The following is a 12747-nucleotide window of genomic DNA, read 5'->3' on the forward strand; positions in this document are numbered from 1 at the left end:
TGTGCCAGTGTGCTCCGTTGCACACACATAAGGTGGCATCTGCTGTGGGGAAAGACTTGCACAATGATTTGTTTGTGAGAGAGACACATGTCAAAGTGTTCTGGGGATTAAACAGGTCTACAGCCAACGTACTAATAGACGAATATAACAGATCCATGCTCTGAGACGTGTCGGTAAAGCATTTCACTCAAAATGTTTATCTCAATGAGACCCATCCGGATTAAATAAAGGTTCAATAAATACAAAATGAAAAAGTCAGAGCTGCAGAAACGACAGCTCTTTAATCGTGGTTTATGTGACATGTTCACAAACCAACAGAGGTTAGTCACTGAGGTCTCTACCTTGTTTATGTTTCTCAGAAATCTGAACTGTGCGGAGGTGTCTGATTGGTAGCTGCTCACAACTCAGGCTTCCTATTCAATATATATAGAGAAGAAGAGGTTATTTCCACCTATCCAGATCGAAAGAGGTTTATCTATGTTGAAGTTTGTCACCATCTATTGTAGGTATCCAGATAAAAGACATTCAGTTAAATGTATAATGAAAGAAATAGTCGTGTTTTTGTTTATTTGCATTAATAAAATATTGGTATTATTGACCTTTCATCTCTTATCTCACAGCTTTGTATTTCCACACACACACACACACACACACACACACACACACACACACACACACACACACACACACACACACACACACACACAGAAATGAATACGTATCTGTAAATCAGAGATAAACTGGACATCTTTCAGTTTCCATTCATTGAAAATGTCCAGAATCATTTTGAAACTGACTCTACTAATGACTCAAGTCCTGATATTAAGGTATACGTGTCAGCCTTTATCTAGTGTGTACCAGCAGAGCTTAGTGGCTATTAATTCATGATTATGAAGCAATGATTTAGGGCTTAATCTGCATCAGTCCTTCAATAACCTCCTAAATACCACTTTATGTTGCATTAAATATGACTTTAATATGCTATGAAACTTGTAAGGTGGAAGTACCACAAGAACAGGAAGTCATTGTTTCCATTATTAATACTTTATCAACACAATACAGAATAATGATCTCTGAAGAAGGGTCCACTGTCCCCCCATCACTAATTAAGAGTAAACATTAAAATGCTTTCAGTATCAAAAGGTCACAAAAATACCACGTTACAAAAATAAAAACCAAATAGGTCGTGTGTGTGTGTGTGTGTGTGTGTGTGTGTGTGTGTGTGTGTGTGTGTGTGTGTGTGTGTGTGTGTGTGTGTGTGTGTGTGTGTGTGTGTGTGTGTGTGTGTGTGTGTGAGTGAGATGCAGAGGTGGCTTGTGGTTAGCTGTGTGTTTCTTGAGTGAGAAGCAGGAAAACATCTTCAACTCAACAGCATCTGCAGAGCTTCCTCAAGGTCTGCACCAGAACACCGAATCAAACGCACCCCGAGAGACCTGAGAGGGGGGGGGGAGACCCAGATCTCAGGGGGTCAACACGTGGTCTGAGGACGTGTGAGGGGACACCGGGAGGTAGGGCTCATTCAGGTTTATTCTTGTTTGACTATGAAGCTTGTTAAATGTCCGACAGGGTGCAGCTCCTCCGTCACGCTCATGGCTCTGATAGGAAGTGTTGCCATGAAATCACCCAAAACATGTTCACACTATTAAATCTGTTCCTCAAAATTGTAATATTAACTTCAGATCACCGGTGGAACTTGAGAACACATTCCAAGCTCTGTGACTGGAGGATTTCTGGCTGAAAGGCACTTTGGGAGTTACCTTTCCCTTTAAATGTGAACATAATCAAACTCAAAGCTTGTGTAATTCTTCCAAAATATTAAAAGCAAACAAATATTTCTTTCAGCAGATTTTCAAACCGGAGACTTTAGTGCTGATCAAAGCTATCAAAAAGATGTTTTACATTTAAAAAAGAGGCAAAACTCAATGTATTATTGGAGAAAATAGTCCATAGCGTTCCACTTACTGTGTGTTGATGTTACTCGCACAAGCATGTACGTCTTAGTATGTTTGCTGCGGTCTGTGCTGTTGACATTTGGAAACTGAACACTTGCCTCTGACTGTATCCTGACGATAGCTGGTGTTATTTGTTGTTTAATTGGCATTTCCTTTATTTTTAAAGCTTTAAAATCATGTTTCGGATGAAATAGCTTTTATTAATGTCCAATCTCCCTAAATAAATAAAGCAACAAATAAAAAGTGTCTGAATATTTTATGATATATTCATTTTTCCATAAAGTGTCAAGCTCCTCCAGAAAAGCAGATGTGAAGCTTATTTATATTCTGGTTGAATGAGTCAACGTTTCCTGATTCGCTGCTTCCTGCTGCAGTTCAAGTTTCTTATGTGACCACAGATTTGCATCACTCTGTCTGACACCTCTCGCCCGGTGACTACACTTCAGCTACCACGCGAAAACAAATCCAACGCACCGCAGTGCCTCATGTGTTGTAAACATGTTCAGCATGAGTTCGTGGTCTCAATCTCTAAGTTCAAGTCTTGTCCTACAGCATGATGTTTATGTGGTATATTATGGTCATATTTACAGAGAGATAGACAATGAATAACTGAATCAGAGATACTCTATTCATCCCAAACTGGGACATCTTTGTGTTACAGCAGCAAAATACAGATCAAATAGTGCAATGAAATGGAATATTAAATGAAAATATAATATGACTGTAAGTGTACAGTGTTTCAAGGTTTCAAGGTTTTATTGGTCATATGCACAGCAGATACAACGTATATGTTGGCAATGAAAATCTTATGTCGCTTGCTCCTCCAACAACTCAACATACATGGTGCAAAAGATAAATAAAATAGTGCAAAAAGAGAGAAGAATATTTACAATAACAACAGTAAAGATTTGAGGATGTGAAATATATACATATGTGGAATACATTGAGAGTATTTAAACACTTTACTCTGTTGAATGAGGAGGTATGGACAGATGCATATATTACGTATAACAGATGTGTATGGCAGATATGTATAATATATAGATATGTGTACTATAAACAGATATGTATGGCAGATGTGTATAATATATATGTATGTGTGTGTGTACTATAAACAGATGTGAGTAGACATTCACACAGCTCAGGAGTTCAGTAGTCTTATAGCCTGTGGTATAAAACTGTCTCTGAGTCTGGTGGTCTTGGTCCGGATGCTGCGGTACCGTCTGCCAGACGGCAGCAGACAGAACAGATTGTTGCTGGGGTGATGGGGGTCCTTTAGTGTGCACGCTAAGTCCAGTTCACAGAGAGGCTATGGAGCAGAGAGTCCTGCAGCCAGAGGGGGGTTATAGTACAGAGTTACTGCAGAGGGCAGGAAGCTAACCCTAACCCGAACCTGTCCTGGTGAGGAGCTCGAGCAGTCTGTTGGAGAAGGAGCTGCGCTGTCCTTCCAGCTGCAGGTGGAGGGGGGGGGGGGTATCCATGCTGGACAGCAGTCTGTTCAGAGTGCTCCTCTCCACCACAGCCTCTAAAGGGTCCAGTTTGATGCCGATGACAGAGCCAGCTTTCCTGATCAGTTTATTGATTCTGCTAGTGTCACTGGCCCTGATGCTGCCCCCCCCTCCAGCAGATGGCAGCAAAGAAGAGTGCACTGGCAACAACAGACTGGTAGACACAGTATGCATTCTTGGTATTAGCATATGAAAGGTCCAGAGTGTTGTTGTGTGCGTTGGGAGCGGGGAAACCTTGTGGTTGACAGGCCTCCACCACACTGTCGTCCGTGTTTCAGTCTTACAACCTTTAACCTTTATTAAAGTTCACTGTTTCTCCTTTTTCAGCATTTGGTTGTAGTAATTTCCACCCTCCCATCTAGATCAACAGAATCGCAAATCTAAAAGAAACCGTGTGAAGCCTTGAGCAGCTATTTTGAACATCGACATATTGGTTTTCCATAACCAGAAGAAATGTTTAGGCAACATAAGAAACCAACAACACTGTGGTACCGACCTGTCAATCACAAGGTAGCCCCGCCTTAAAACCTTTCAGTTTTATCAACTTTTTTACTTGAAAATGGGAACGCTATTTAATAAATGAACATCATGCTGTATTGCAGAAGACTGGAAACTAGAGATTTAAACCATAAACTCAACAGCAAATTGTGTTCTAAGATAATAAATCCAGTGAGAAGTCGGGACATTTTTTCGTAGACTTCTACACATTTAGAGGTTTAATGCACTGCTGTTGAGTCAAAACTCTGCATCAGAAAGAAACACAAATGCAGCAGTGTATTTTAACTTTGGCAGATCTATTGTAAATATAGAAACCAATTAAGATTAAGAAAATCAATTAGCTCAAAGTTTTCAAAGTGTTTTGATGTCTCCTTCACACACGCCTTCCTACCTGAAACACAATGTCTTCGAAACCGTCCTCACAGTGAGCTGAAATATCCAACCTGAGCTCTGGGTGTTTCCCGGCTGCAGACTATGGCGCCTCCTGCCTCCAACTCCACTGATGGAGGAGCCCTGAATGGGGGGCGATGCATCGTGAACGACCAGATGGGACCCTTCACCGTCCTCTACACCTTCGTCTTCATCATCAGCGTGCCTGGAAACCTGCTGTCTGTGTGGACCTTCATCCGCAGCCGCAGAGCAAAGGTACGCTAAGAAAAAATCAGAGAGAAGCTCCCGACATGAGATGAGAGGAACTTAAATTAAGATCCAGTTCAATGAGGTTGAGAGTGGCGTCCTTTGCCTTCCTGTTTTATTTCCTAGTAACCCCACCCCCCCCCCCCCCTCTTGTTTCAGATCACTTAACTTCCTATTTTCTAACCCTTACCTTGTGTATACAGTAGTCTTCATCTCCCTTCGTCCTGTGTGTTGTCTCGTGATGCCAAGTCTGCATCGTTGAGCCTTTTTTGATCCTCAAAGCCAAGGTCAATTCTTACCTGATCCAGATAAAGCTCATCTCTGCCTTTTTTCTGCTCCTAACTTTTCAGACAAGCGTTGGTTTATAATGCATGGAGGAATGCTAATGCTAGTGCTAATGAGGATGTAATAAAGCCTTTGAATCAACCTCTGCGTGTGGTTGTGTACTGAGAGTATACTTGTGTTGTGTGTGTGTGCAGCAGCGGTCTCTGAGTGTGTACCTGCTGAACCTGCTGCTGTCCGACCTGCTGCTGCTGCTCGCCCTCCCTTTTAAGATCCTGAAGGACGGGGGGGCAGCGCCGTGGAGCCTCATGGTGTTCCACTGCCAGGCCAGCGCCGTCACCATCTACATCAGCCTGTACGCCTCCATCGCCTTCCTCGCCTTCATCATTGTTGACTGCTACCTGCAGGTAGAGACCGGAGCCACAGCTTAGCTTAAAGAGTTCAAGAGCTACTAGGGTACTAAACCAGGTTCAGAGAGGGGCTGATATTAGTGTGGGTCCTTCACATCTCTAGTTTCCAATCAAAGGGAGAACTCAACAACTAAATCACAAAGATCAATAACTGGAGAAATGTTCACTTCACTTTCCACAACTAGAGTCCATCGACTAATAACCCAATGAAAGAAATACATCCAATGTCCTTTAAACTGCAACACAGGGTAGTCGTATAGCTCAGTGGTTAGAGCTGGTGGCCTGTATGCGACGTCGCTGTAGTTAGCCAGTTCCAATCCCGGGCCAAACATTCAGGCAATATCCTCCCCTCCCCTATCAAGTCTTAATCTCCAATGAATCACCCCCAAAGGAGACCTGGGAGGAAGAAGAACATCTGAAAGGTCTTTGAGGGAAACTATGCTCGGGTTCTGTCGGTTTTACTTCTCACTGGTTCTTAGACGGCTGCCTTCAGTCCCACACAGAACAGCCTCATGATTTTATTTATTTATAAGCAATCCCAAACGTCCTTTCTTCCCAGGCCTCGGCCGCTAACACCTGTGGGGAACATTTAGTGCACTGCAGGGGATGTTTCTGTTTCTGTGGTGTCTGATGGTTCCCCCCCCCCCCTGCAGGACTGCACCTCCCTGCGCTCCATGCGGTTGCAGGAGGTGGGCTTCTCCTGGCTGCTGTCTCTAGTGGTCTGGCTGCTACTGCTGCTCATCATGGTGCCCAACATGGCTCTGCCCATTCACCCAGTCCAGGTAAGTCTGTTCTAGCTGCAGCTGGGCTCACAACCAAAACCACATTCAGAAAACCGACCTCCAGAAAAATAAAATGCTGACTCATGCCAGGTTTTAAGACTCATTCCCTCATGCTTCTGTGTGTGCAGGAGCAGCACTACCTCAGCTGTTCGTCTCTGAAGAAGGACATCGGCCTCCACTGGCACGCCATGACCGTCATCCTCTGCTCGGCGCTGTTCCTGAACGCCTCGATCGCCGTGCTGCTCTCCAGCGGCCTGGCTCTCCGGAAGCTCCTGGGTAGCCGGCGAGAACCCCAGCTCTGGGCCGACTCCCGGCGAGCGGCGGGCAGCGTGGCGGCCGTGGCCTTGGCGTACATGGTCAGCTTTGTGCCGTACCACGTGGTGCGCGCGCCGTACACGCTGACCCAGACCAGGGTGATCACGGACTGCGGCACCAGGAGGCAGCTGTTCCTGGGAAAAGAGGCCACGCTGCTGCTGAGCGTCCTGCACCTCTGCTTCGACCCCCTCATCTTCTTCTACCTCCACAAGCCTTTCAGAGAGGCACTGTGCAACACGCTGCCCTCCTGCAGGGGGCGGGGCACCGGCGAGGAAGAGGAAGAGGCTGATGGAGGAAAGGGAAAGGATGCAGAGGAAGAGGGCCATCAATCCACTTTGTAAAGCGCTGACTCAGGGGTGGTTGAACCAAAACTGGCTGCAGTTTTTATATTTCTGTACTGTATTTAACTCACCAACAGCAAATGATTTAAAGGTCCCCTATCATCCTCTTTCTCAACAGCACATCCAGAGCAGGTCTCTGATTGGCTGAAACACCAAACGATCATTGTCCCATAACCCCGTCTGTTTCAGCCCTGTTCCTAAAGTGCTGATTCTGTGTCCGTAGCTTTAAATGCTAATGAGCTGCTGCTGGCCACGCCCCTCTGAGAGGTGATTGGTTTAAAGAAACCCAATGGTGCTCCAGGTGATAAGGGGGGGGGGGGTTACCTTGGTTGGTTATTGGCTATTGACCACCCAAAGAAACATAGTGACATCACAAAGTGACCAAAATGTGGTCGCTGATTTTTATAGAGATGGATCAGGACAGAAAGAGAGGGGGGGTCTTTGTTCCTGAAACTCTCAGAGCCTCTGCGGGGACACATGTTGATATAGAACAGACATAAAGAAGTGGATTTAGCAGAATAGGCCCTACTGTACTGTAAAATACCATTTACTGAACAGGATCTTCAATCTACTTTGATTTGACTTCAAACATGTCCCTTTTTATTATATATTACATAACATTTCTGTGCCTAAAACTGCTGAAATGAACCCGCAAAGGAGTCTCTGTAAAGCACTCACAAATACTAGAAAATGAATAGCTACGATAGTTTAAAAGGCTTATGCACCGAATAACTTTCAGATTCCTCTGAATGTATATAAAGAGGGTCTGCATTTCGGTGTAGGACTCACTCACACAGAAATGCTGTTTTTTATTCACCGACAACTGACTTAAAAAGGAAAGTAAGCAGGGAATAATAAAAGGAGCTCAGTGTGCATGTGTTCTCCAGCAGGGAGCAGCAGGATCATGTTTTAAAATATTAACAAATTACAATCTTTTTTTAACTAAATTGATTATAAATTAAGTTTATTGTACATTTCTATAATATTATCAGGAATAAATAGATATGTAATGACAGCTTCTAGGAGGCAATACAAATTACATTCTGATTCCTCTACTACAGTTTCTATTTACAGTTTCTGATTTTCATTTTTATATAGTTGTATTTTTTAACGATTACCAAATATAAGTAAAACATCTTTAAACAAAACCCAGTCGTGATGCTTCATTCTTTGTGCTGTAGCTCGTAGTGTGACCTGTTCATCCAATGGGAAACATCTGGACTGTGTGTGTGGGTGTGTGTGTGTGTGTGTGTGTGTGTGTGTGTGTGTGTGTGTGTGTGTGTGCACTCAATGGTGTGTCCTTGGTTTTGCAATAAAAAAAACTCAAAATTTAGATCCTGACTCTGATATTACCTCACTTCAGAGATATTGAACAAATCAAACATGAGCGCACACACACACACACACACACACACACACACACACAGTGAGTCAGCGTTATTTTCGGTCTTTCGTCATCATCACACAAGGAGACATGGAGCACTTTAGCCAGAATTTCTCTTATCGTTTTAGGTGATTTTTATTATCTGACATGTTAGCAGCAGGATAGGGTCAGGGGTCAGGGTCAGGGTTATGTGCTTGTAGGATGTAAAGTGATCAAAGTATTTCCAATTAAATGTTGCCCATTTTGGATATAGGTTCAATGGAAGCAAATGTTTTTATCTATCCTCTTTCCTGCTTCTTCATAGACTTCTAATAACTGTAGGTGGAAACAAGTTTTAGCTAAATATTTCATCTCTTCTCTTTTTAAGAATAATGTCTTTGTAATGCATGGCTTACTAAAGGATAGGACAATGAGTGTGTGCCCTAACCAGCTACATAAAGAGTCCTCCATACTGCTTTTCCAATCATGTTTCATCAATACATGCTCCCACAAACATCTGTTTAGTGACCAAAATATCTACTGTTGGTAGAAAAACTGACTTTTTGTGCTTAAGGAGTAAAGAAAGAAGAAGTCTGACATTTGTGCAGAGCAAGTTCACAAAGAGAGGAGGTCGGGTCGAGAAAACAGCGTCTTTCTTCTTAGATTTACTTGAACTATTATAATATTCTTCTTCTAATTCTATACCTTTATTAACCTAACTGGAGTGTTTGTAAAGCACTGATACATAATATAAAACAGAGGAACAGGTCTATGGTCCTTTCACTTGAAATTCTGCCAGAATTGCAACAAGGAGCCAACACATTTCTATCTTGACCTGTAATAATATATGAAAACATATTTGATATTGTGCTTTATTAAACTTAATCTAAATCTACAAAATGTGTAAAACTGTCAGGTATATATGGCAGTATAAGGTACAGTAGCATAAAGTAGAAAAGTACCTCTCAATGTAAAATAAATGGACTTTAGTTACTGCACACATGATTCTGATGAGAGGATGCTAGCTGTTCCCCTCTGTTTGCAGTCACTATGCTAAGCTAGGCTAACCTGACTCCAGCTGAAAAACAGACCTGAGATCAGGGGCGCCGCCAGAAATCTTGGGGCCCATGAAAGATTTCAATTTAGCCCCCCCCCCCCCCCCCCCCCCCCCCCCCAAAAAAAAAAGTGATTTGCTTTTGATAAGGTAAAAGCAATGACCGAAATGCAGTGAAAACGTATCCCGTTTTTTGAAAGCTGAATGTCGGCAGGGTATGATCATTAGCAGCTAGCTAGCTAGTGTGTTGTATCATGGCATCAGTGTCAGTGAATAATACCTTTCTTTTGTAAAAGTTGAGTGACTAATTGTCGCCCTTTTCATTCCCTCTCAGCTTTCTGCTCTTTCTCCTTTCGTTTTTGATAGCCGGACTTCATCATTTACTGGACTGCACTTCTAAACTTCTACACTGCACGGCACCGCATTTGAACCAAGCTGTTCATTCACGGAGGCAGAGCGTACACATTTCGCGTGTCCCGCTGCCAGAATCAGACTATACCATTCAGTAAAAAGGGAGAGGGGTGAAATGATATCATACATAATTCGAGGATTTTTTTATAGCAAATCACAACCATATATAATTTATAGATCAAATGATTTATTTCATTTCAAAAACTTAAACAAGACAATACTATTAAAATAATATTGATAGCCCTCAAAGGGCCCCTGTCAGTGCTGGGCCCTTAGAATCGTCCTAACCCCCCCTCCCCCCCCCCCCCCCCGGCGGCACCCATGCCTGAGATTAATATCTAAAGATGTCAGAAAGAAAGGCTCACCAAAACAGTTCCTCCTCCTCCTCTCTCCCTCGCTATTTCTTTAAAGTATTCTTGTTTTTTACCCGTCAATCTCCCCTCCCTTTCTCCGTTCTTTTCTGTCCTTTTTAAGTCTGACGACGGGTCCCCGAAATGCCACCAGACGAGCCATTTATAGAGCGGGAAAAAGGGGGAGAGAGAGGGAGATGTTGGTCATCCGGTGTCGTGGGAACAGCGCTAAAAAAATAACTGAAAAAACGGCCTTCAATGTCTGACTCCAGGTCAGCCTCCTTTCCCCTCGGTGTCGGCCCTCTCCTCCATATATTCCTCAGTTGCTGCATCCTTCTGTTTGCTTTCATGACAACATAACAAGCGTTTTGAAAGATCCTCATCATTTGTCAGTGTTTGTTTTTGAAACGGTCATTATGTGGAATACTTCAGAGATCACAGAGGCAGAATAGTTCCTGAGGACGTTTTCAGAATCAGAATCAACTCTTTTTATCAGTTGTTGTGTTTTGTGAAAGGTCTTATTCAGAAGTCTCATTTTGTGAAATATCGTTTTGAGATAAAAAAAAAACCTTTTTGTGTAAAATCGCTAAATTTGGGAATAAAAATCCCGACTTTAATCTAAAAAATTACAACATTTTTTATATTTCCAGAAAAAAATGTCAAAATTCTGACTTTTTCCAAAAAACTAAAAAATACTTCCTCCAGAACTAATCTGCCTGTTTTCCCCAAATTCTGACTTTCTCAATTAATTTCAGAAAAAAAATCAAAATGTTTTCTTTTTTCGAATGATCTCATAATTATGACTTCTTTACATTTCTAAAAATTCAGACTTTTTTCGCAAAATTCAGACTTTCTTGCGAAATTCTGACTTTCATACGAAATTCGGACTTTTCGAAAATATAAAAATTCAGATTTTTTTCGCGGAATTGTTACTTTTTCAGAAAAAAATTCTTACATTCTTTTTAGGTGTTTTGACCTCCAGGTCCACCATACTGGCGTCCATCAGACCCTTCCTTACGTGTCATATCGTCACACAGAATTTCAACTGTGAAAGACCCAGGAAGTCTCGTGTTCGATGAATAATATCATGAGAAATCACAAAGACATGGGCAGAAACACAGCCAGACGTTAACGTTAAAATAAGGCCACCTGCGTGACAGAAATAAATCAAACTGATCTAAAGATAGAGAAGAAAGTGGAAATATGGAGAAAGAGAGGATGATGGAGTTTAAAGGAATGCAAAGAGAGAGGTTCACAGTGTTTAACCGGTCTATAAAGAGCCTGAGAAATATTAAAGTGCTGAGATGGAAAATACTTTCGTCTGTTTGTGTCGTCTGACCTCTTTAAACCGTGACCAAACCTCCGAAGAATGAGACGGAGAGCTGCTGGACTGAGTCATCGACGTTTCCTCACGGAGATGATTTCTGCTTTTTAATTGTGTGAACATTTAATCACACTCAACAATTAATGTAAATTAAAACACATGTTTTCAGAGCGGGACCTTCATCAAAGCTGTGAAGGTTGGAAATGTTTTGACCATAAAGAGGCATGAATGCAGCGTCTCTACTTTAAAGAGTCCTCTCCTGCTGATGTTCAGGTGTATATCAGTATGTAGAGTCTCTACTTTAAAGAGTCCTCTCCTGCTGACGTTCAGGTGTATATCAGTATGTAGTGTCTCTACTTTAAAGAGTCCTCTCCTGCTGATGTTCAGGTGTATATCAGTATGTAGTGTCTCTACTTTAAAGAGTCCTCTCCTGCTGATGCTTCAGGTGTATATCAGTATGTAGAGTCTCTACTTTAAAGAGTCCTCTCCTGCTGATGTTCAGGTGTATATCAGTATGTAGTGTCTCTACTTTAAAGAGTCCTCTCCTGCTGATGTTCAGGTGTATATCAGTATGTAGAGTCTCTACTTTAAAGAGTCCTCTCCTGCTGATGTTCAGGTGTATATCAGTATGTAGAGTCTCTACTTTAAAGAGTCCTCTCCTGCTGATGTTCAGGTGTATATCAGTATGTAGAGTCTCTACTTTAAAGAGTCCTCTCCTGCTGATGTTCAGGTGTATATCAGTATGTAGTGTCTCTACTTTAAAGAGTCCTCTCCTGCTGATGTTCAGGTGTATATCAGTATGTAGTGTCTCTACTTTAAAGAGTCCTCTCCTGCTGATGGTCAGGTGTATATCAGTATGTAGTGTCTCTACTTTAAAGAGTCCTCTCCTGCTGATGTTCAGGTGTATATCAGTATGTAGTGTCTCTACTTTAAAGAGTCCTCTCCTGCTGATGTTCAGGTGTATATCAGTATGTAGAGTCTCTACTTTAAAGAGTCCTCTCCTGCTGATGTTCAGGTGTATATCAGTATGTAGAGTCTCTACTTTAAAGAGTCCTCTCCTGCTGATGTTCAGGTGTATATCAGTATGTAGTGTCTCTACTTTAAAGAGTCCTCTCCTGCTGATGGTCAGGTGTATATCAGTATGTAGTGTCTCTACTTTAAAGAGTCCTCTCCTGCTGATGTTCAGGTGTATATCAGTATGTAGTGTCTCTACTTTAAAGAGTCCTCTCCTGCTGATGTTCAGGTGTATATCAGTATGTAGAGTCTCTACTTTAAAGAGTCCTCTCCTGCTGATTTTCAGGTGTATATCAGTATGTAGAGTCTCTACTTTAAAGAGTCCTCTCCTGCTGATGTCCAGGTGTATATCAGTATGTAGTGTCTCTACTTTAAAGAGTCCTCTCCTGCTGATGTTCAGGTGTATATCAGTATGTAGTGTCTCTACTTTAAAGAGTCCTCTCCTGCTGATGTTCAGTAGGCATTAGGGTTAGACACAGGGATTTGAGCTTTGTAGACCATTTACAT

General features: G+C 42.2%; 1 protein-coding gene across 4 annotated transcripts; it reads left to right on the forward strand.

Moving 5' to 3' along the window:
* Window positions 1–1302: 1302 nt before the first annotated feature.
* gpr171 (G protein-coupled receptor 171) lies at window positions 1303–7872 on the forward strand. 4 transcript variants are annotated; one of them, XM_063906502.1, is made up of 6 exons: window positions 1310–1508; window positions 3823–3970; window positions 4430–4603; window positions 5074–5283; window positions 5940–6068; window positions 6197–7872. In XM_063906502.1, the coding sequence occupies exons 2-6, from the start codon at window positions 3914–3916 to the stop codon at window positions 6722–6724; spliced, it is 1098 nt and encodes a 365-aa protein (XP_063762572.1). In that variant the 5' UTR covers window positions 1310–1508; window positions 3823–3913; the 3' UTR covers window positions 6725–7872. The 4 variants fall into 4 exon arrangements, with proteins under 4 accessions (XP_063762573.1, XP_063762572.1, XP_063762575.1 ...); XM_063906504.1 differs by having other exon boundaries at window positions 1312–1508; window positions 4384–4603; XM_063906503.1 differs by lacking the exon at window positions 3823–3970 and having other exon boundaries at window positions 1303–1508; window positions 4384–4603.
* Window positions 7873–12747: the final 4875 nt, after the last annotated feature.

This window comes from Eleginops maclovinus, chromosome 18 (genome assembly GCF_036324505.1).
Source record: "Eleginops maclovinus isolate JMC-PN-2008 ecotype Puerto Natales chromosome 18, JC_Emac_rtc_rv5, whole genome shotgun sequence".
Classification (NCBI taxonomy): Eukaryota; Metazoa; Chordata; class Actinopteri; order Perciformes; family Eleginopidae; genus Eleginops; species Eleginops maclovinus.